Here is a 24,927-nt window from a genome sequence, read left to right on the forward strand (position 1 = left end):
GGCCTCTCGAACCCATAAGTCGTTTGACATTACTTCTCCCCTGGGCTTGGGAGCTTGTAAGAGGTCCCGGACTAGGTGAACGACAGGCACGAACAGACGAACCCTCGGACGCAACACTGTAACACTTTGCGCCTCGGACGCAACACTGTAACACTTTGCGCATATCACTTTATCACTTCGATTTTCTGTTTTGCACTTATTTCTACCTGAAACACGCAATTCTACCCTTCATTAAAAGGTAGTAATTGCGAAATTAGTCGTATAATGCAAGCTCATAATACAGTGATACCTCGGTACTCGACCATAATCCGTTCGAGATCCGTGTTCGACCTCCGATTTGTTCGAGTACCGAATTTTTTTTCCCCATAAGAAATAATGGTATATATTCTTTTCCGTTCCCAAGCACTCGAACAGGCCCAAAATATTAATAAAACGTGTACCTAAACAACAATAATTATCTAAATGTGTATGAAATTGGTCAGAAAATCCTATAAAACAATTTTAAACCATTTACTGTACTAAAATAAAACAATTTTAAACCATTTTCTGTACTGTAGTGAACATACCTTTGAGCAGCGGTTCGATGGCATACAGGGATGGATGTGGAGAGGATGGAAGGGGGAGGTTACTGCTTGGAAGGAGAGTCCCCTTCCATGATGTGGCGGGGTAGTTCTCCTTCAGGAGTTGTTTCTCTCTCCAATGAAAGGGTGGGCAGATCTATTTCAGGGGTTTCTTCTCTTCTTTGTCTCTTCTTTGGAGGAGAAACAGGCTTTGATGTAGCAGCTTTCTTTTCTTTTGTGAAAAACTGGTCTATTGTTAATTGTTTCTTCCTCCTCTGCAGTATTCTTCGAAAATGATACATGACACTATCATTAAACATATGCACTGCCCGGTTTGCTACTGCAATTTCTGGGTGGTATTTTTCAGCAAAAGCCTGCACATCTGCCCACTTGGAACAAATTTCATTGATGAGAGAACTTGGAACATCCTCCCTTACCTCATCCTCTTCTGAAGATTCCTGCTCCACAATCAGATCCTGCTGCTGTTGTTGTTGCAGGTGCAACAATTCCTCCACAGTCAACTCGGTAGAATGGCTTTCTACAAGCTCATCAATATCATCCTTGTCGACCTCAAGCCCCAAACTCCTGCCCATGACAACAATTTCCTCAACGACATCAGTGTCATCAGAAATTACAGGGGTAGCAGTGCTTGGACCCGCCTCTGGTTGGAAACCTTCAAACTCCCTCTCTGTGACACATGATGGCCACAGCTTACGCCAGGCAGAGTTCAATGTCCTATAGGTCACACCTCGCCAAGCTTGGTCAATCATGTTAACAGAGTTGAGGATGCTGAAGTGTTCCTTCCAGAATTCCTTTAGGGTCAACTTCGTGTCACTGGTCACTTCAAAACACTTTCTGAAAAGGGCCTTGGTATAGAGTTTTTTGAAGTTTGAAATGACCTGTTGGTCCATGGGCTGGAGTATGGGAGTAGTATTGGGGGGCAAGAATTTGATTTTGATAAAGCTGTATTCTTCTTTCAAGTCATCCTCGAGACCTGGAGGATGTGCAGGAGCATTGTCCATAACCAGAAGACATTTCATTGGCAAGCTCTTTTCAATGAGGTAAGCCTTAACCTGGGGGGCAAACACTTCGTTTATCCACTCAGTAAAGAATTGTCTTGTGACCCAAGATTTAGTGTTCGAGCGCCACATAACTGGTAGTGCACTTTTACAAATATTATTTCGTTTGAACACCCGGGGGTTGTCCGAGTGGTACACTAACAAGGGTTTGATCTTGCAATCGCCACTTGCATTTGCACACAGCAACAATGTTAGCCTATCTTTCATTGGCTTGTGACCTGGCATCTTCGTCTCGTCCTTGGTAATGTACGTATTGGCTGGCATTTTCTTCCAAAATAACCCAGTCTCATCACAATTAAAGACTTGTTGTGCGATCAAATTTTGTTCATTTATGTACCGATCGAATTCCCCCACGTATTTATCGGCTGCAATTTGATCCGAACTAGCTGCCTCCCCATGCCTAGTAACACGATGAATACCTGTTCTATTACGAAACTTTTCAAACCAACCCCTGCTCGCTTTAAATGTAAATGAATCACTTTCACTGGTACTCGGACTTTTCTTCACTAATTCTTCATAGATATGCAACGCTTTTTCACAAATGAACGCTTCACTAACACTTTCCCCGGCCAACTGTTTTTCTTTAATAAATATTAAAAGCAACTTTTCCATCTCCTCAATCACTTGTGGCCTTTGCTTAGTTACCGCCGTAACTCCCGTTGCAACATTCGCCTTCTTAATCATTTCTTTATGCTTTAAAAACGTAGAAATGGTCGACTTCGCCATTCCGTATTCTACCGCTAAATCGGACACTCGTACACCATTCTCATATTTCGCTATAATTTCCTTCTTCAACTCGATCGTTGTTCGCACTGTTTTCCTCTTCTCCTTCCCCTTAACACTCATTACTTTCTTGGGACTCATTATGAAAGCTAAAAAAGCAATTAAAAGCACTGAAAATCACTAAATCACAACGAATGCTGATCGCGCGTTGTCTGAGTGACGCTCTCGAGAGAACTGATGCTTCCCGAACAAGCGAGAGTGGCCGAGATGGCGCGATCATCACAAAGCCCATGCGGTCGTCACGTGTTCGGCTGGTCGAGTACCGAATTTTTGGTCGAGCACCGCAGCAAAAATTTCTCGAAAATTTTGGTCGAACTCCGAATTGTTCGAGTATAGAGTCGTTCGACTACCGAGGTATCACTGTACCAGCAAAAAACAGAAAACATATTTTAAGATAAAAAGAAAAATCAGTGTCTGGGAAAGAGACTAAACACTAGTTCATTTAACTACGTTTTCAATCTCTCACCGCACATAGCCTGGTGACGAGAATAAAAACCTAAAAACGTTTTATCCTTCCTCCCCGTACAGCAACTAGGGACGTGAGTAACACGAGAACAACGTTACCCGCTTGAACGGAACGTTTTCTCTCCTCTCTCTCCCTCCGTCTCTATCTCTCTCTCTCTTTCTCTCTTGATTTCGCACCTAAGAGAAGAGCCCAATTATATATCGTCAAAAAAACATGTTATTTGACTAAAGGAAAAAACTGAAAGGTTTTTCAAATAAAAAGGTTCCTTTAAATTAGAATTTAAAACATTTAAGCTAAGAAAGAATGAACAAAACGTCAGAATCGATTTACTCTTACTGCAAAGTGAAACCGTGATACACTCTCTCTCTCTATCGTAACGATAGAGCGCATGTTGAACGTCCTGAACGTCAACAACTGCTTAGCATAAAAAACTAAACGTTAGTTCATCTTTGAAAACAGTACGAAGACTATCAAAGAAATTCTTTCATAAAAAATTACATTTAAAAAGTTTTAAATCCTTTGCTCTTTAAAAGCTAAAGACGATATAAAGGGCTCAACGTTGATTAACTTCGGTTTCCAAGTTAGGACCGCCTACTCTCAGGAAAGTTCTATATAAACAAAGCATTAAAATTTATTTTTATATGTTTATAAAAAATGGAAAGTTAATCGAAGAGGCCTAATAAAGGCGGAGAGATATAAAATATATAGAGGAAAATCTATAACGTGATAAGATAATTACTAAAAGCCTAAACACACTTCCGTCTAAGGGAAGGGTCGGCCATTTAAAAGTGAAAGAAAGTCCATACTCTCTTTGTCACCATAATTAAATCTATCCAAAACGAGTTCAAGTTTTAAGATGAAGATAAAACACCTGCATAGCGAAAGCTCAAAACTAGAATAGTGTACTTCACCAAATAGTTGTGAAAACAAATCCAGTTAGCAACAGCGAATTAGTAGGTCTTGCCGGTAGCCCGACAGAGAGAAAATTGAGTTCTTTGTTTACAATGAGTAATGGGTATCTGAACGACAGATGGCGCTGTTGAGTACACCCCCTACCTGTGTAGCGATCGCTGGCGAATTTTTACGTAGAGTTTTTCTGTCGAGCAACAGAGTTGCAGCTATTATAATCACCGGCTAAGTTAAATATTGAAAAAATAATAATAACAACAATAATAACAATAATAATAATATCTTTTAATGCTACATATGTCAAAAGATCTAAAAGAATTCAATAAGGAATTTCTTACAATAAACTGTAATTTCATTCTTGATGGGGTCAAGGGCAGAGATCAGATCCTAATCCATAACAAGATTGAGCAATTAATCAGTCTTGTGGGATCAAAGGCTTTAACACTAAAAAAAAAAAAAAAAAAAAAAAAAAAAAAAAAAAAAAAAAAAAAAAAAAAAAAACAATAACCCTGACAATCTTGAGTGCACATCCTATCACTACGAAGTCAACCTTAAGACTGAGCAACCGATAAGACTTGTACAACATGTTATTACTGAATCGATAGATGCTGGTAAGTCCAAAGACGAAAGCAATATGAATATCAGGGGAGCCTCATACAAATAATGGTTCAGCATGGAAGTAAAAAATAAAGCTATAAATTAAGGTGATTAACTTAAGAGTTATTAAATTTTTTTTTTTAAATCAGCACGTTGTAAAACAAAATCTGTTCAAGATCAACAAAGAGTTCTCTATGATTCTTGAAAGAGCCATACCTTAGCCTGCTTTTGTTCTTGTTGCCCTTCTTGTTGTTCTTTTTCTTATCTTTGGAAGGAACATAAGCTGGAATACCTGTGCTGATGGGAGTAGGTTGAGGCAATTTCGGCTGTTCTGGCTGAACATGCGGCTGGACTCGTTGCTGCTGTTCTGCCTGCCTTTTGCGTTCTGTTCACGGAACAAAATTAATGTATTACTTAAAACAATTCAATTTAAATACATTCTAGAACTGAATACATAAGGGGAAGGCAATTAAAGGCCCTTATCACAACAGTGACTGGAGTCTAATTACACTCAAATATGAGGGTTTCCAATGAACAGCAGAGTACTACAAGGGAATGTGTTGTTACCTATGTTATTTATCCTCCTCATGAATTTTGTAATGCTAGAACAGTTGGAGATGGTGGAGAAGGATTGGATTGGATTGATAATAGGAATTTAGCTGACCTAGAGTACGTTGATGACGCTGTCCTTATTTGCAGAACACCACAGGATTTGCAATGCTTGCTTACCAAAATGCATGAAACACCACAGGAGGTTGGGCTCAGGATAAAAAGAAGAAAGACAGAGATGATAAGAATGAAAAATGCACTGGAAGATGAAATAGCATTGGAAGGAGAAAGAATTAATGAGGTAGAATCATTTAAATACAGTATTTAAGAACTAAGATTTCTAATACAGGGTCTATGGAATTGGAATTTAATGAAAGATTGAAAAAAGCAAATCAGACAATAGCTAGGTTAAGTAAAATTTGGAAATCAAATTACATATAAAAATCAGGTTATATATCAGTTTAGTGAGATCTGTGTTACAGTATGGACATGAGTCATGGTATGACAATGAAACAATCTCCAACAGATTTAGTAGATTTGAGGACAAAGCCCTCAGAAGAATATTGGGATTTAAATGGTAGGACAGGATTAGAAATGAAACTATGAGATTACTTGAGTGCCCTGTGTGGATGATATCATGGTGAGGGGTAGGTGGAGATGGTTGGGCACTCCCCAAGAGAGATTAGTCCACCAAACATTTGACAGGGCTCCACAAGGTACCAGAAGAATTGGAAGACCCAAGCCTATATGGATGAGGACTACGAAGCATGAAGTAGATGATGAATGGAGAAGTATTGAATTAAAAGCTCAAGATAAACAACAGGCAAAATCTATCCGAGGGTCTTTGCATCAATAGGCATAGGAGGTGATGATGAGGGTAAAGTATTTTTGCTTTATGGTTTGCTTAAGCTATAGAAGAAGCAGGCGAAGAAGAAAAAGAGAAATATTAGTTTGTTAAAAGAGTTATTGGCTTTTCAATGTTTACACTGCAAATTCAAGGATACTTCTATCAACATATCATGAAGGACTTGATTGTAAAAGAAATTATAAGTAAAGATATGAAAGAGAAAATAGAAATAAAGCAATCAATTATAAAATGCTTTACTACTGTACCATACAAATCCCAATCACAAAATATTGTCCGGATCAATAAGAAAGTTCCTCTGTGCATGCCCAACATTCACAAAGGGGTTGCTAAGGAGTAATTCTATCATGTACCCTCTAAATCCAAGAGTTTGGGAAGGGGAGGATGGGGTATAAATTATGAACAACAGGTTTGTAAGATAATATGCTTGTCGTAAAAAAAATATTGTTAGTACAGTAAATTAAATTCCATACCACGATGAAAGAATGCAACACTGAAGGAGAAAATAAATTTGAGATAAATAAAACCAAAATGAAACTCACATACAAAAACAAAATGGAAAATACCAAACTGAAAAATGTAAAAAGGAAATGATATGAGTACTGTATCATGAACAAGGGCAAGCTGGAAAATATCCCAAAACAAGGTAACCCAACAACACCCTTGAACCAAAAGCAAAGCAAGCTATAAATAAGAAAAAAAAAAAGACCCAGACATAACAGAAGACTTTAAAGTGAGTCTAAATTGATCATTAATAGGGTAAATTAGCATTTGAGATATTGTGGATCAAACTAAAGCCAACTCAGAAAAATTATGAACAAAAACTTACGTAAAAAATATGAAGATACTGTACTCATATCTAGCAAGAAGTGTGTGATGTGGCCAGTGGAGTAAAATAAGACTTACAAAAATACCAGATGCAAATAAAATTCTTTGATATAGAATGAGTCTACATACTTATATGGTTTCCATGATAAAACAGTGAATTAGATGTCATCAAATTACAATAATGAATAAAGAATGCAATGAGATGATAGCACTAATGAGTGGCATAAACTGCTATTAATAAAAAAAAATTTAATTCTGGGAGAACAGCATAAGTTGCAATGAAGTGCGAGTTTAGAGTAATGCCTTATTGATGTTGGCTCCACAGAGAAGAGTTCTTTTATTTCCTGACTGGACAGGCAATTTATGATGAATGGCTCGATATGAATAAACGACAATGTGTTAAAAAAATCGGAAAAATAAAACTACTATTAACTTGATGCAAAAAGGCAGAAAAATCTAATAAAAAATAAGAGGCAGCAACAATACAATTCTACTAAAGCCATAAAGTATATTTTCCATATACAATAAAGATAATCAACAAAACCAAGAGCTTCAACCCTTATTGGGGTCATCAAAAGGAGACGACATAGAGAACTTTTTCTTAAAGACGCACGATCAAGAACCAAGCTCAACAGCAAAATATTTTAAGATATCATATTGTGAGAATGAATGGATTATCCATTGATGACTTGGAGCTTATTAATCATTTCTTAAATGCAATAATTCTAAGAGAATTAGTTACAAAAATAAACATTATGTAAACTGCAACTACATTTGGTTTATTACAATCGCATTACAGAGAAGGAGTCTGGATAAATGTGGATAAGACTGAAGGTATGGTGAGCAGTAAGAAAGGTAGGGATATACATACATACATATACCAAGGCACTTCCCCCAATTTTGGGGGGTAGCCGACATCAACAAATGAAACAAAAACAAAAAAGGGGACCTCTACTCTCTACGTTCCTCCCAGCCTAACAAGGGACTCAACCGAGTTCAGCTGGTACTGCTAAGGTGCCACAGCCCACCCTCCCACATTATCCACCACAGATGAAGCTTCATAATGCTGAATCCCCTACTGCTGCTACCTCCGCGGTCATCTAAGGCATCGGAGGAAGCAGTAAGAAAGGTAGGGATATGATAGCCATAAAAGAAAGAAGAGGCTCAGTTATAAAACAGCTGGAACAATTCAGATACTATGACTGAGAGGGTTTGGGCATATGCTAACCTTTTCATAGGTCATCTTTTCTAAAATTCTGTTTTGTTTCCATTTAAGAATTCAGTGACAAGGTCATACAGCAAGTTAGATCTAAGTCAACGGTTGAACTTAAAGGTTTACATTCACAAACTGGTAGTTCAGCTATTTCTCTTTGTAAAGAATTTTATTTTTTTTTTTGAAAAGTAGTGTTGAAAGTGACTCAATGGTTTACACAATTGGTTTTTGCGAGGTATCTAAAAGAAACCAGCTTTGATTAGAAATTTACCTCTATTTTTCTAAATGAGGAAGTTCAAGGTTTCATTTGTTATAATGTAAAATAGTTTAGTTTTAATAGGTGGATAGTGGGCACAGGTTTGAAAACCAACTGGGAAACTCAAAGTGATTACAAGCTTACTTGGGGTTAGAATTCATTACCTATTACTGTAAACGAGTTTGGAGTGGTTGATAAATTTATCAATCTAGATTGTTACTTCTCCATCTCTCCTTTACTACCCCACCTCCATCAGTGTGTGTGATTCAACAATATGAACATCAGGGAAGTTTCATAAAAATAAAAAGATTTTCAAAGATAAAATTTATTATCTTTATACTCACCTGATGTTCAGATACATGGGCCCACTCCTCCCACTGATTAGTGATATCAAGAGACAAATGATCAAGTTTTCAATTTAGAGAACTGGAAAGTAGGAGGAATTATGTTGTGTCATCGACAAATTAGGTGCCATCAACTTCCAGATGGTGTGGCAATTCCAAGAAAGGGAGGCAGTTTGCAAGGAGAGAGGACTTTTTTATTTTGAGGTATACAGCAACACAGCTACCAGTAGAATCAGTATGAACATCAGATGAGTATAAAAGTATTTTTTTTTTTACCTGAATTCTGTTTGGTAGTTTAATTCACCAAATCACCTTCCCAAGCAATATCATGAAAATCTCCCCACATAATAAAGAGGAAGTGTCTGGCTATATACTGTATATAAATACTGTGTGTATATATATACACACACATGCACTTCTTTTCAGTCACACTTAGCTCTCTCCGTCCATCAAGTAGGATGAGAGGGAGTAGTTATACTCTGGTGAGTGGGGTATGTGTGCTTGTATGCATATCTATCAAAATAATTAGCTTTCATTTTTGACAAGTCGCATACACTTGTACTAAGAATAACGGCTCCAATTATCAATGATGTCTGCCCAGATAATAAGAAACATTTAAACAAAATGATATTTTAATTATAAAATAAATTTTTGAATATACTTACCCGGTGAATATATCATAGCTGCAACTCTGTTGCTCGACAGACAAAAAACAGTAAAAACTCGCCAGCGATTGCTATACAGGTTGCGGGTGTGCCCACCAGCGCCAACTGTCGGCCAGATACCACTCTCGATGTAAACAAAGACTCAATTTCTTCTCATCCCACTGCGTCTCTATTGGGGAGGAAGGGAGGGTCGTTTAATTTATATATTCACCGGGTAAGTATATTCAAAAATTTATTTTATAATTACAGTAAAATATCATTTTTAAATATTTAACTTAGCCGGTGAATATATAATAGCTGATTCACACCCAAGGAGGTGGGTAGAGACCAGAATTAAATATGTTTACATCGTATAAGCTAAGAGTTTTTTATTTCATTTTGGCAGTTATCAATATAACAAAACCAAAATAAATAGGTACCTGGTAAGGAAGTCGACTTAGACGATTACTCTGCCTTGTAAGTACGTCTTCCTTACGGAGCCCAGCGATCCTCTTAGGATGCTGACAGACCCCCAGGAGCTGAAGTATCAAGGGCTGCAACCCATACAACAGGACCTCATCAAACCCTTAATCTGGGCGCTCTCAAGAAATGACTTTGACCACCCGCCAAATCAACCAGGATGCGAAAGGCTTCTTAGCCTTCCGGACAACCCATAAAAACATTAAAACATTTCAAGAGACAGATTAGAAGGATATGGAATTAGGGAATTGTAGTGGTTGAACCCTCACCCACTACTGCACTCGCTGCTACGAATGGTCCCAGTGTGTAGCAGTTCTCGTAAAGAGACTGGACATCTTTTAAGTAAAATGACGCGAACACTGACTTGCTTCTCCAATAGGTTGCGTTCATGATACTTTGCAGAGATCTATTTTGCTTAAAGGCCACGGAAGTTGCTACAGCTCTAACCTCGTGCGTCTTAACCTTAAGCAAAGATCAGTCTTCCTCACTCAAGTGTGAATGAGCTTCTCCTATTAACAATCTGATAAAACATGACAAAGCATTCTTTGACATATGCAAGGATGGTTTCTTAACCGAACACCATAACGCTTCAGATTGGCCTCGTAAAGGTTTAGTACAAGCTAAGTAGAACTTAAGAGCTCTAACAGGGCATAAGACTCTTTCTAGTTCATTGCCTACGATCTCCGATAAGCTGGGAATATCGAAAGATTTAGGCCAAGGACGAGAAGGTAGCTCATTTTTGGCTAGAAAACCAAGTTGCAGAGAACAAGTAGCTTTTTCTGACGAAAATCCGATGTTCTTGCTGAAGGCATGAATCTCACTGACTCTTTTAGCCGAGGCTAAGCATACCAGGAAAAGAGTCTTAAGAGTGAGATCTTTCAGGGAGGCTGACTATAAAGGCTCAAACCTGTCTGACATGAGGAATCTTAGGACCACGTCTAAATTCCACCCAGGAGTAGCCAAACGACGCTCCTTAGTGGTCTCGAAAGACTTAAGGAGGTCTTGCAGATCTTTATAGTTGGAAAGATCTAAGCCTCTATGCCGGAAGACCGATGCCAACATGCTTCTATAGCCCTTGATAGTGGGAGCTGAAAGGGATCGTCCTTTTCTCAGGTATAAGAGAAAATCAGCTATTTGGGCTACAGAGGTACTAGTCGAGGATACAGAAACTGACTTGCACCAGTCTCGGAAGACTTCCCACTTCAATTGGTAGACTCTAATGGTAGACGCTCTCCTTGCTCTAGCAATCGCACTGGCTGCCTCCTTCAAAAAGCCTCTAGCTCTCGAGAGTCTTTCGATAGTCTGAAGGCAGTCAGACGAAGAGCGTGGAGGCTTTGGTGTACCTTCTTTACGTGTGGCTGACGTAGAAGGTCTACTCTTAGAGGAAGACTTCTGGGAACGTCTACTAACCATCGAAGTACCTCGGTGAACTATTCTCTCGCGGGCCAGAGGGGAGCAACTAACGTCAACCTTGTCCCTTGGTGAGAGGCGAACTTCTGCAGTACCTTGTTGACAATCTTGAATGGTGGGAATGCGTAAAGATCCAGATGTGACCAATCTAGGAGGAAGGCATCTATATGTATTGCTGCTGGGTCCGGGACTGGAGAGCAATAGATTGGAAGCCTCTTGGTCAGCGAGGTTGCAAAGAGATCTATGGTGGGTTGACCCCAAGTCGCCCAAAGTCTCTTGCACACATCCTTGTGGAGGGTCCATTCGGTTGGAATCACTTGACCTTTCCGACTGAGACAATCTGCTAGGACGTTCAAGTCGCCCTGGATGAACCTCGTTACTAGGGAGATGCCTCGATCTTTTGACCAGATGAGCAGGTCCCTTGCGATCTCGTACAACGTCAGTGAGTGGGTACCTCCCTGTTTGGAGATGTACGCCAAGGCCGTGGTGTTGTCCGAGTTTACTTCCACCACTTTGCCTCGAAGGAGATACTCGAAGCTTCTCAAGGCCAGATGAACCACCAAAAGCTCCTTGCAGTTAATATGCATGCTCCTCTGACTCGAGTTCCACAGACCTGAGCATTCCCGACCGTCCAGCGTCGCGCCCCAGCCCAAGTCCGATGCGTCCGAGAAGAGAACGTGGTTGGGTATCTGAACAGCCAGGGGAAGACCCTCTCTTAGGCTGATATTGTCCTTCCACCAAGTCAGACAAGACTTTATCTTTTCGGAAATCGGGATCGAGACCGCCTCTAGCGTCTTGTCCTTTTTCCAGTGAAAAGCCAGATGGAATTGAAGAGGACGGAGGTGTAGTCTTCCTAATGATACAAATTGCTCCAGGGATGACAGCGTCCCTACCAGACTCATCCACAGCCTGACTGAGCAGCGTTCTTTCTTCAGCATCTTCTGGATGGAGAGCAGGGCTTGATCTATTCTGGGGGCCGACGGAAAAGCCCGAAAAACTTGACTGTGAATCTCCATCCCTAAATACAGAATAGTTTGGGATGGGACCAGCTGTGACTTTTCCAAATTGACTAGGAGTCCCAATTCCTTGGCCAGATCTAGAGTCCAATTGAGATCCTTCAGACAGCGATGACTGGAAGAGTCTCTGAGAAGCCAGTCGTCCAAGTACAGGGAGGCTCTGATCTCCGATAGCTCGAAACTGGTACCCCACATTCCTGTAAACAAACCTCAGAAACGGTTGGGAATCCGGGTGTAGAGGAATGTGGAAGTATGCCTCCTGAATGTCGAGAGAGACCATCCAGTCGCCTTCCATAAATGCTGTCAAGACAGCCTGGTAGACTTCATCGCGAAGTTTGTCTTGACAATGAACCCATTGAGCGCACTTGCCTCTTACGTACTCCTGCAGTGAACATGGCTGCCAAATCATGGAGTCATCCCTGAGGGACTTGTCTCTGCAGAGAACGTGGCTGTCAGATCATTGGAGCCATCCCTGAAAGCCTTGTTTATGCATGACATAATTGTACAGCAAAACTTCAAAGGCTTGAAAACAGCTGTGAAGTTGACCTGTAAAATCTTGGAGCGTCTCCTGGCCAGGCGCCAGGGAGAGTCTACGAGATTTAAGAAGTCTATCTGGGCAGAGGCAGGAACTCCCAAGCCGAGAACTTCTCTCGTGTCATATCAGACTCTCGCTCTATAAGCCAGTTTAAAAGAAGGGAAAGCAAAGGCGGTATCCCCCAAACTCCTCCTGGTGATAAACCAGTCGCCTAGCAAACGTAAAGCTCTCTAGGAGAGCGAGAGAGCACTAGCTTATAAAACAACGGCTTCGAAGTAGCTAGGCCTAGTGTAAGCTCTGACGTTTAGGCGAACGAGGAGCAGCAGTTACAAAAAGATCCGGACAAAGATCCTTAAAAATCAGCATGATCTAATTAAAGTCCATAGAGGGCTAAGCAGCTTTAGGCTCCTCTCCGTCTGACAGAGTCCTCAAGGGAATATCAGTAGGAGGGGGAACAGCAACTTCCTCATCTAAAGGAACCTTGTCCGATAATAGCTGAGTCTCAAGCAAGGGAGAGACCTACCGTGGTGGCAATGCTTTACAAGCAGAGTCCACACGCACTGGTGCATTAGTAGCGGACCAGGACGCAACGTCATGTAACTGCTTGACAGTCTGTGAACTGTCAACAACAACAGGTGAGAGAGACCAGGACGCAACGTCATGTAACTGCTTGACAGTCTGTGAACTGTCAACAACAACAGGTGCGTGAGGACGCACAGCGTCCACTCGAGACTGCTTTGACCGCCTAGATTGAGCAGTCAAAACAACTCTAGAATGCGGAGGTTGACGCACAGCGTCAAAACAAGTCAACTCCGATTGTTAGCGAACTTCCTGAACGTCAACAGGAGCATCAGCAAGTGGCCTAACGTCCAAATGTGGCTGAAAATCCACATGAGACCGCATCGAGTGTGGTTCTAAACAACCTGACTGACGTGACTTAGCTACGCCAACGTCACCAGGACGCACAAAGGAACGTTAGGTTGGCTGAAAACCAGGATCTCGATGAGATAAACGGCTAGGCTCAACGTACTAATCGGCAGAATAGTCTTCCATAAGGGAGGCAAGCTTATTCTGCATGTCTTGCCGTACAACCCATTTAGGATCAACGGAAATGGTTGCGGTAAGAGACGAGGGTAACGTCTGTGACCGCAAAACCTTGCCAACAAAAAGACTCTCGGAGTCTGTGTTACGCTTTTGTTAGGCGGCGAGCAGTTTTCCGATGACTGCATAGGGTCAGAGCTGTCCTAATGGCTACAACCAGGACGCTGGACCTGTCCTGAAAGGACTGACTTTCGCTTAAGGGCCTCGAAACCTTGTTTCAGGTTTCTTATGCGAAAAGCCTTCGGATGACGAGGAGAAAATTGTCTCTCTCGCCTTATAGTAGGGGAGATCTTGGTAAGATACACCCGATACCATAGAGGGAACGTCTGTTCGCTGATCAAGGCCTCTCGAACCCATAAATCGTACGACATTACTTCTCCCCTGGGCTTGGGAGCTTACAAGAGGTCCCGGACTAGGTGAACGACAGGCACGAACAGACGAACCCTCGGTTACGCAACACTGTAACACCTTGCGCAATATCACTTTATCACTACGATTTTCTGTTTGCACTTATTTCACTGAAATCGAAACTTTTACTGATTTCTACCTGAAGCACGCAATTCTACCCTCATCAAAAGGTAGTAAATGCGAAATCAGTCGTATAATGCCAGCACATTAATACCAGCAAAACACAGTAAACATCTTTTAAGATAAAAAAATTCAGTGGCTGGGGAAGAGACTAAACACTAGTTCATTCAAAACTACGTTTTCAATCTCTCACCGTATATTGCCTGGGGACGAGAATAAAACTAAAAACGTTTTATCCTTTCTCCCCGTACAGAGACTAGGGACGAGAGTAACTCGAGAACAACGTTACCCGCTTGAACGGAACGTTTTCTCTCCTCTCTCTCCCTCCGTCTCTATCTCTCTCTCTCTCTCTCTCTCTCTTGATTTCGCACCTAAGAGAAGAGCCCAATTACGTTTCGTCAAAAAAACATGTTATTTGACCAAAGGAAAAAACTGAAAGGTTTTTCAATTAAAAAGTTCCTTTAAAATAGAATTTAAAACATTTAAGCTTTGATAGAAGAATGAACAAAACGTCAGAATCGATTTACTCTTTCTGCAAAGTGAAACCGTGATACTCTCTCTCTCTCTATCGTAACGATAGAGCGCAAACTGCGTAGCATAAATAAACTAAACGTTAGTTCATCTTTGAAAACAGTACGAAGACTATTCAAAGAAAATCTTTCATAAAATATTTATTAAAAATATTCATTTAAAAAGTTTTAAATCATTAGCTCTTTAAAAGCTATTACGATTGAAAAGGGCTCAACGTTGTTTAACTTCGGTTTCCAAGTTAGGACCGCCTACTCTCAGGAAAGGTCGCATATAAACAAATCATTAAAATTTATTTTTATGTTTATTATAAATGGAAAGTTAATCGAAGAGGCCTAATAAAGGCGGTGAGATATAAAATATATAGAGGAAAATCTACAATTAATTTATAACGTGATAAGATAATTGCTAAAGCCTAAACACACTTCCGTCTAAGGGAAGGGTCGGCCATTTAAAAGTCAAAGAAAGTCCATACTCTCTTTGTCATCAAAAATTAAATCTATCCAAAAACGAGTTCAAGATTTAAGATGAAGATAAAACACCTGCACTGCAAAAGCTCAAACCAAAATGAAGTACTTCACCAAATGTGTTGAGAAAACTCCAGGTTCTACAGCGAGTAAAAGTACGTCTTGTCGACACGTCGACAGAGAAGAAATTGAGTCTTTGTTTACATCGAGAGTGGTATCTGGCCGACAGTTGGTGCTGGTGGGCACACCCGCAACCTGTATAGCGATCGCTGGCGAGTTTTTACTGTTTTTTGTCTGTCGAGCAACAGAGTTGCAGCTATTATATATTCACCGGCTAAGTTAAATATCTAAAAATCTACTATTCATAAATTACCTTCTTTCTTGCGTTGTTTTGCAGCTAATCGTTCGTTGACGGCTTGGCTGAACAGGCTTGCTTCTCTCTCATCCGCAAAATTGAGGCCAATCATTTGTTCCTGGAAAAGAAAATTATTAGTGCTGTAACTGATGATCATGTTTGCATGTCTTTGCATTTAACAGCTTCATTACAACAGTATATGCAAACAATGATGGTATAAATAACTCCTTCATTCAGTAAACACTGTAAATAAAAGACCTAAAACTGCTTTAAAATATAGAAAGCATATTCACCTCTGCTTCAAACTGATGGAAAAAAGGTTTTGAAACTGCGTACGTAAACTGAGTGTACAATTCTTGCTCGAATACTCGTGTTCCTGTAACAACATCATAAACCTGAAAAGAAAAATTATAAGAGTACTGTATAACCGTTGGCAAACATGGATTGCTAAAATATACCACCTAGAATGGTTAATTACTCTACTCAAATGGTTAAGAGATGACATTACCTGAATATAATATGACCTCCGGACATTGTCCTTAGTGAAAGTGACGGCTCCGCAGTGCCGTTTACGCCACATGTTATGATGGGGGCCTTCAGTTCCAAAAATTTGCACAACTGCAGTGCTCAGCGTCTGTGGAAAAAACATACAATAAATATCGCATAACAATGTATAGTATTTGAGGGATAATGATGAGAGCAGAAAATATAAGTATTTCAACAAGGTATTTCGTAAACTAGAAATACTGTAACCTAATACGTACAGTAATAAAATGCTTAGCTTTTATATAGCAGTGAATTAAAGAATATCACAAGTTCTACAACAGTTTTAAAACATCACAACAGAGGAGAAAAGATATCCCGAAACTGTCTGTGAATATCTAATAGAATTCTAATATTTCTGATTTCAGAAAGCTACATGAATAATTGCATTCTGTATTAACAATTATCTATGCGTATTGCCATTTAGGTGATAACTGAGAGACAAGGCTATTGCAACTTTATTTCAACAGACAGCAAACTTTTTATACAAGTTTCAGTAGGTCACAAAAATTCACAGATCAATTCAATAAAAAACAGGCTCAGACCAGTTCTGTTGACAAGAGAGGTGTAGAGCAAGATATACAATAAAAAAAAATACTGTTACAATGTACGAGTGAAACATGTGCAGTACATATTCCTTATAACAGTTTATCAATAAATGTGATCATAAATCTTACATAAAAAAAGATCTTAATATTAGTCAAACAAAGCAGCATTTTCTCCCTCCCCAGGTTACCCAAGGTAATCAATAATCAAAACACAAGTATTTCAAGTTATTTCAAACTAACCTAAGAGCTGTTAAACACATTATACAATACAGTGGAACCTCTGCATACGAATGTCCTAACATACGAATTTTCCAACATCCAAAGTAAAATTCGACCAAATTTCTGTCTCGACACCCGAAGTGTTGCTCCAACATACGAAGTAAATAATACGCATACGCGTGGAATTTTCTCGAAAGCGTCAACCGTGTTTTGTTGTTGACGCCGCTAGACGGCAGCACATCGGAGGGACGCCAATCGAGCGTCGCCTTGATCAGTCCTCTCATCTCGTGTGGTTGTTCTCTATTCGCTCAGTTATCAACAGTGTTTTTTATCTTCCTTTTTCACGTGTTGTTTTCTATGTTTCGTAATCATGGGTCCTAAAAAGTTTAGTTTCGGTTCAGGAAGTAGCACTGGTGGTGAAAAAAGGAAGAAGTCAATGCTTTCATTAGAATTAAAGCAAGAAATAATAGAAAAGCATGAGCGAGGTGTGAGTGTTAGCGATCTGGCTAAACAATATGGCCGGAATATGTCTACGATCTCGACGATCCTAAAACAGAAGGCAGCCAATAAAGCAGTGAAACCTTCGAAGGGGATCACGATTATTTCTAAACGTCGTAGCCCTACCCTTGAAGAGATGGAACGCCTTTTGTTAATATGGATCAAGGACAAGGAGATTGTTGGCGATACGATCACTGAAATGATCATTTGTGAGAAGGCCAGCGCTATCTACAGTGACTTTAAGGCGGCGGGCTCTGGGGGTGACACGGAGGAGAGTTCAGCCGATCCTATGACAGAGGAATTCAAGGCGTCTCGAGGTTGGTTCGAGAAATTTAGGAAACAGACCATGATTCATTCAGTTGTTCGGCATGGAGAAGCTTCGAGTTCGGACACCAAGGCTGATAAAGACTTGGTTAAAAAGTTTGAAAGCATCGTGGCGGAGGAAGGCTACGTCGAACAGCAGGTGTTCAACTGTGATGAAACCGGTCTTTTTTGGAAAAAGATGCCTAGTCGAACGTACATTACCGCCGAAGAGAAGAAAATGCCTGGACATAAGCCAATGAAGGTCGGTTGACTCTTGCGCTTTGTGCCAACGCCAGCGGTGACTGCAAAATTAAGCCTTTATTAGTTTACCATTCCGAAAACCCTAGGGCATTTAAAGCACATAGAATTAATTAAGACCTGCTACATGTTCTATGGCGTTCTAATTCTAAGGCTTGGGTTACTAGGCATATCTTTGTGGAATGGGTAAACGTAGTTTTCGGCCCTGCTGTCAAGAAGTACCTTCAGGAGAGGAATTTGCCTTTGAAGTGCTTGCTTTGTTTGGACAATGCACCCGCTCACCCCCCCGGACTCGATGATATCATCGACGAATACAAATTTATAAAAGTGTTGCATCTTCCACCGAATACCACCCCTATCCTCCAGCCCATGGACCAGCAAGTCATCTCTAATTTTAAGAAGCTCTACACCAAGCACTTATTTAAGCAGTGCTTTAATGTCACGCAAAGCACCAACTTAACTTTGTGTGAATTTTGGAGGAGCCACTTTAATATCGTGCACTGCTTAAAGATCATAGATCAGGCTTGGGAGGGAGTAACTCGTCGGACCCTGAATTCCGCTTGGAAGAAGCTTTGGCCTGATGCTGTTGCTCCCAGAGATTTTGAAGGTTTTGGCCCCGAGAAGGAACCTGTGCTTGCCGCCGAGGAAGACATCGAAGAGATTGTATCCCTTGGCAAGTCCATGGGTCTGGAGGTGGATGAAGATGACATCACCGAACTCGTCGATGAGCATCATGAAGAGCTCATCACCGAGGAACTCAAGGAGCTGCAAGCCATGCAGCATGATGAGTTCCAAGCGCAGTTGAGCAAGTCGGAGGAGACCAAGGAGGTAGGCCAAATCTTAAGTACGGCGGAAATAAGACAGATGTTGGCATATCATCAACACTTGGTTGATTTCATCGACAAGCATCAACCACAGAAACTTCTGGTTTGCCGTATAGTTGCGCAGTTCGATGATGTTTGCTTAACTCATTTCAGAAAAATCCTCAAAAGCTGTACCAAGCAACTTTCTCTCGATAGTTTCTTTAACCCTGGATAGGTACGATGGGTCGTTTGCGACCCCGAGCGTCAAAAAAAAACAGGTTTTTCTCACGTGACTCACCCCCGTGACTGAATTTGTGGGTGATCGACCTGCAGGAGGTGTCTCCCCTACACGCTCTAGTAGTGTCTAGATGTGCATTGCTGTAGCTGTACTCCTTCCCCGATTTCTGAGACGCGTCGGGGTCGAGCGCGACCGAGTTTACCCTTCTAAGGTAGTTTGCATAATTATCAAAGTTATTACGTATTATGAAATTGTCGTAGAATGGTGCAACTTGTATAGGTTATCAGTTGTGGAAAGTCTTGGTGGATTGTTTGGCTACCATGTGCATGATTTCTTTTTTAGTTAAAATGTCGTTCATCACCACGAGGACCATTTTACCGCGAGTGCCCCTTTTTCATTTTTTTGCCAAGTCATTTTTCCGTAAGATATTGCCAAATAGGGTCGTAAAACTTTTGCTTGTTTAGTGTTGGAAAGTGTGTCTAGATGATCTGGCTACCCATGCATGACTTTGTTTTTGTCAGATACGACGTAGTTATTGGTATATTGGGTATTTAACTGCGGTTACCAATTTCTGTTTTTTTTCAATATTTGTAAAAATTACTACGTAGTAAGGAATTGCCGTATATTATTCATTTTATTTTTCATGTTTATGTGTTAGAAAGTGTGCCTTGATGGTTGGGCTAACACGTGCATGTCTTTTTTTTTATCTGAGATGCCGTATATTAGAATGTCGGGCATTTTACCGCGAGTGTCTCTTTTTCATTTTTTTTCATTTTTTTGCCAAGTCATTTTTCCGTAAGATATTGCGAAATAGTGTCGTAAAACTTTTGCTTTTTTAGTGTTGGAAAGTGTGTCTAAATGATCTGGCTACCCATGCGTGATTTTGTTTTTGTCAGATACGACGTAGTTATTGGTATATTGGGTATTTAACTGCGGTTGCCAATTTCTGTTTTTTTTCAATATTTGTAAAAATTTACTACGTAGTAAGGAATTGCCGTATATTATTGATTTTTTTTTCATGTTTATGTGTTAGAAAGTGTGCCTTGATGGTTGGGCTAACACGTGCATGTCTTTTTTTTTTATCTGAGATGCCGTATATTAGAATGTTGGGCATTTTTCCGCGAGTGCCCCTTTTTATTTGTTTTGCATTTTTTTGCTTAGTCATGTTACCGTAAGGAATTGGCAAGTAGTGTCGCAAAACTTATATTTTTAGTGTTGGAAAGTGTTTCTAGATGATCTGGCTACCCATGCCTATTTTTTTTTTAGCCAGATATGGCGTATATATAAGTATGTGTTCGATTTTCCTGTGATTGCCATTTTTTCGTTTTTTCCCATTTCTTTCAAAATTACTACGTACTAAGGAACTATCACAGAGTAATATTTCATTTATATGTTTATTTGTCGGAAAATGTGCCTTGATGGTTTGCCTAGCACGTGGCTGAAATTTTTTTTTTCTGAAATGCTGTATATTAGAATGGCCATTTTTCCACGAGTGCCCCTTTTTATTTGTTTTGCATTTTTTTGCTTAGTCATGTTACCGTAAGGAATTGGCAAGTGGTGTCGCAAAACTTATAATTTTATAGTGTTGGAAAGTGTTTCTAGATGATCTGGCTACCCATGCCTATCTTCTTTTTTTAGCCAGATATGGCGTATGTATAGGTATGTGTTCGATTTTCCTGTGATTGCCATTTTTTCGTTTTTTCCCATTTCTTTCAAAATTACTACGTACTAAGGAACTATCACAGAGTAATTATTCATTTAGATGTTTATTTGTCGGAAAATGTGCCTTGATGGTTTGCCTAGCACGTGGCTGAATTTTTTTTTTCTGAAATGCCGTATATTAGAATGTTAGCCATTTTTCCGCGAGTGCCCCTTTTTATTTGTTTTGCATTTTTTTGCTTAGTCATGTTACCGTAAGGAATTGGCAAGTAGTGTCGCAAAACTTATACTGTATTTTTATAGTGTTGGAAAGTGTTTCTAGATGATCTGGCTACCCATGCCTATCTTTTTTTTAGCCAGATATGGCGTATATATAGGTATGTGTTCGATTTTCCGGTGATTGCCATTTTTTCGTTTTTTCCAATTCTTTCAAAATTACTACGTACTAAGGAACTATCACAGAGTAATGATTCCTCTAGATGTTTATTTGTCGGAAAATTTTGTTTACTTTTTTTTTGATTGAATATCATCAAATTTTTTTAGCTAAAATATTATATTGTTTTACATTTTTTTTTTTTCGATTTTATTTCCCTTCAAAAAAATTTTTTGGGGTCAGAATTTTAATTTTATAGTCGTAAAATAATCGACAATTATCCAGCAACCCACCATACAATTTTTATGCATATCCAATAATAATTAGATTAGTAAATAACACCTTGAAATTGACATACCCTTCCTACATTTCAAGTGGCAGATTAGGGAGTCTGAGTCAGTGTGGTTGGCGGCCATTTTGTGGACATATCCGAAGCGTAAGCTGCCCTATCTATATATATTCTTGTTCCCTATAGAATTTGTGATATTTTGGTATATTTTTACCTGCATAAATATCATATTATATATTAAATATATGTATTTTTTTTACGAAATTTCTAAGTACTCAAAAAATTACCTTTAGATATGGCCCCTGATATAAATGTAATTTACAAAATAATGAAGATTTTTTTACATATTTCTATTTTAGGATAACATATGTTTATTCCCTAAAAAAATTAGCCACTTCCTATTTCATTTGGGTACCCAAAAAAATTCATGAAATTTGGACAAATTTTTTGGGCCAAAAAAAAGGTACCCTTTTTTTCTCATTTCAGATCTTCACCTCCATGGGTCTGACTTCATCCAAAATACATCAAGATGTGTCCTAAACATTCAAGAATCAATTCCTAAAAGGATTTGTGTATATATGTATAAACTTTTTTTTTATGAATTTTTATGTCAGGTCTTTTTTTTTCTACTTAATTTTTTAAAATATTTATAATAAATAGTTTTTCTGCAGATGAGTAGTATTTATCTTTACAGTTGTTTTAAGCATTCATTGAAGTTTTTTTTGGCAAAAGAAAAAAGGAGGTTACTGCAAAAACTGATTTCTGGGGGGCCTGTGACGGCCGGTGAGAAAGGTCCTTCCTTATACCTTTCCTAATATAAATCTTCCAAATATACTAGAGAAAGATAAAAGCATGGAATGCAGAGGTTACAACCCTCGCGCGAACACCTTGTAGGTGTCGTGTATTAAACAAAGGCGTGTGTAACCCACTATTCACAGGTTACACACGAACCTTTGTCATGTTTGATCACAATTACACAGTTAAGGCCCCCGTTTTCATCGTATCTCCGGCTTCACTGGAGATAACTCATTCATTGAGGATAATGTTATCGTACCGGAGACGGTCACGATATCACGATGACGGGCCTTTGCTACCGGACCTCCGGTAAAAACAGAGATCAAGCAGGAGTCCAGAACCGGAGTTAACAGTGTGATATCGATGAAGTTTAGAGATTCATGCTATGTGGTTACTGGTTTTCTATTATAATTTCTTATTTTATTAAGGTGTTAGCTACTACTATACTCACACATTAATTAAGATTTAAGTGTTTCTGATTCATAAGTCAATGACAAGAATCTCAAGGAACATCCAGACTTATGTCTTCTTTCTTTTTACAGAAAGTCCGCTGCACTGCCAGGGGCTGCTCCGCTGCCTTTACTGATCCCATGGGCCATGATCTATGCCGGGCCCATGCCCATTGCGCCATATCCTTCTCTCGGGAACCGGGACAAGCCCCCTATACGATATGGTTTCCGGAGGCATGCATGCTCTGCTATGGGCTGTCAGCCCTACTCCTGAGCGAGGAGGTAAGTTGGTTCTAGTGTCCCTGTTAATATTCTTTGCGAAGAATTAATTGCTCTTTGTATATTGACTTCAGTTTTGACTTCATCATTAATTCCCTCTCCTCTTTCAGGCTGATGATGAATCTCTCAGGGAGGCGAGAGCTACTCTCCAGCCTTGGGTGTCAGGGTTTGGGAGGAATGCGCCTGCTGGCGCACCCTATCTTCTTGATGGAGACATGGCTTCTCGCCTATTCCCAGGCTCTACTACTGCAGCAGTTCCACCGGAGACAGCGGCCCCGTTAATTGAAGTGATTAGAGAAACCATTCTAACTGAGGAAGAGGTTTTAGTGACGGAGGCCGAGCCCTACCTAGGTCTGGACGAGGAACCCATGGATGAGCAGGTAGGTGGTGTTGAGTTGGTGGACCCCCTTTCACCCCACACTCCTTCCTCTTCTACTTCCTTTCACGGCTTTGATAAACCTACGGCTTCTCCTCTAGGTTCCTCCATTCCTGTACGACCCAAGGTGAAGCCACTACGTACCTTTAAGCCTTCAGCTTTGCCATTATCAGTGTCACCGGTTCCGGGACCCTCAAAGGATCCTGATGTTCATATTGCTATACCTAAAACCGTGACTCCTAAGAAGTCAAAGTCTACTAAGTCCAGGGCTTCGTTAGAGGATCAAGCTCGGGAGCCCCCTTTATCCGCCGCCATGGTCAGGGATATTGTGAAAGAGCAGATACAACAATATCTTCAACAGTCTAGGGCAGACCGAGGAGCTATGACGGAGCTCAAAGATATGGTGGCAAGTCTCATCCGCTCCGGAACTCAGATGCCCCCTCCTTCAGCCCCGGACGCATCGAAGTTACCTCCCTTCGAGAAAAACAACCCTTGGAGGTTTGCCTTACATGCTCCATATATTGATGGTGCCATAACTCTAGAGGGCATAGGCACCCGTCCTCTAGAGGACTTAGAATTTTACCCTCCGGGACTAGAATTCCCATTCAACGGCTTCGTCCGATTGAAAGAACATGCCTTGGTTAGGTTAGACAAGGTACCGAAGGAAACGGTAATATTCCCTAAAGAGCAGGCCCAATCTTTCTGGGCCAGGACGTTATCAGACTGGGGTTGCACTAATTCCAAGCTCACCCCACACAAAGGAGCCTACACCATATTTACAGCTTCTCCAGGTATTACCTTGCCTATTACAGATAAAGTGGCAGCTCTTACTTTTCAGGCTATCAAAGAAGGTTCTGCCATGCCAGCTCTTAAAGAGACCGATCCCACCTCCATGCTCATTCCGAGTACCGTTACTATCTGGGATGATGCCCCCGCTACTTTCACAGTAGGGAAGTTAGACCCAGACTGTGCCTCTAATCTGTTCTCCGAGAAGCTTCCTAAATTACCAGATATTCTTCTCAAGACTGAGTTTGAGGCACGGAATAGGTTGGCTAGGTCTCTCCACTCCATTACCTCCGTGGAGTCCCTAACCTCACTTTACCCGACCGAGACCATGTTCCGGGTATTCACAAAGAACCTGTCTCTGTCCTTCCAAATCGACTTACACGAGTTTTGTTCGGCTCGGGTTAGTTGCAGGAAGCACGTTCTTTCTGAGGCCACGATCAGGCATGAACCGAATAGGCTGATAGCTTCCCCCTGCTGGGGTAAGAACCTTTTTCCTCAGGAGGAGGTGAACAAGGTACTACAAGACGCTGCGAGAGCAAATCAAAATTTGCAAGTGAGGTGGGGCCTCACTGCCAAAAAGAGGGTTGAAGGGCAAAAACAAAACTTCTTCAGGAAGAAACAGAGGTTTGCCCCTTACAAGACGAGCCGAGGTCACTACCAACAATCGTCGATTGCCCACTCGTCTTCACAGTCTCCCACTGCTTCGTCTCCTCTACAGCCGAAACACCCTCAACAGGTGGTCTACCTCACTGCTCCCCCAGGTACCCAACCCAACCCCGTTTGGATGCCCTCACCCGCATACATCCCTAGCTACGGACCCTCAGGTCCCTTTCGTGGACACCAGAGAGGTAGCTACAGGGCTAGAGGACAGTTCCGTCAACGAGGCGGACCTAGGACAAGGGGTTCTCGAGGAGGGAAAGAACCTAGATTCACTCCCTCGCAATGATATAGTTCCGGTAGGGGGGAGACTTTACCACTTTCGAGACCGTTGGACCTTC

The 24,927-nt window shown here is 40.6% G+C and overlaps 1 protein-coding gene across 4 annotated transcripts in view; it reads right to left on the bottom strand.

The window, feature by feature from the left end:
• Positions 1–24,927, bottom strand: part of LOC137632971 (actin nucleation-promoting factor WASL-like) — a 70,775-nt gene that overhangs the window by 28,529 nt on the left and 17,319 nt on the right. For all 4 annotated transcript variants that reach the window (XM_068365109.1, XM_068365108.1, XM_068365106.1 and 1 more), the window contains exons 3-6: positions 16,022–16,147; positions 15,807–15,908; positions 15,532–15,631; positions 4,611–4,779 (exon numbers count right to left, since the gene is read on the bottom strand). In XM_068365109.1, coding sequence (XP_068221210.1) covers positions 4,611–4,779; positions 15,532–15,631; positions 15,807–15,908; positions 16,022–16,147 — 497 coding nt within the window. The remainder of the gene's footprint in view (positions 1–4,610; positions 4,780–15,531; positions 15,632–15,806; positions 15,909–16,021; positions 16,148–24,927) is intronic.

This window comes from Palaemon carinicauda, chromosome 42, assembly GCF_036898095.1.
Source record: "Palaemon carinicauda isolate YSFRI2023 chromosome 42, ASM3689809v2, whole genome shotgun sequence".
In the NCBI taxonomy this organism is placed as follows: domain Eukaryota; kingdom Metazoa; phylum Arthropoda; class Malacostraca; order Decapoda; family Palaemonidae; genus Palaemon; species Palaemon carinicauda.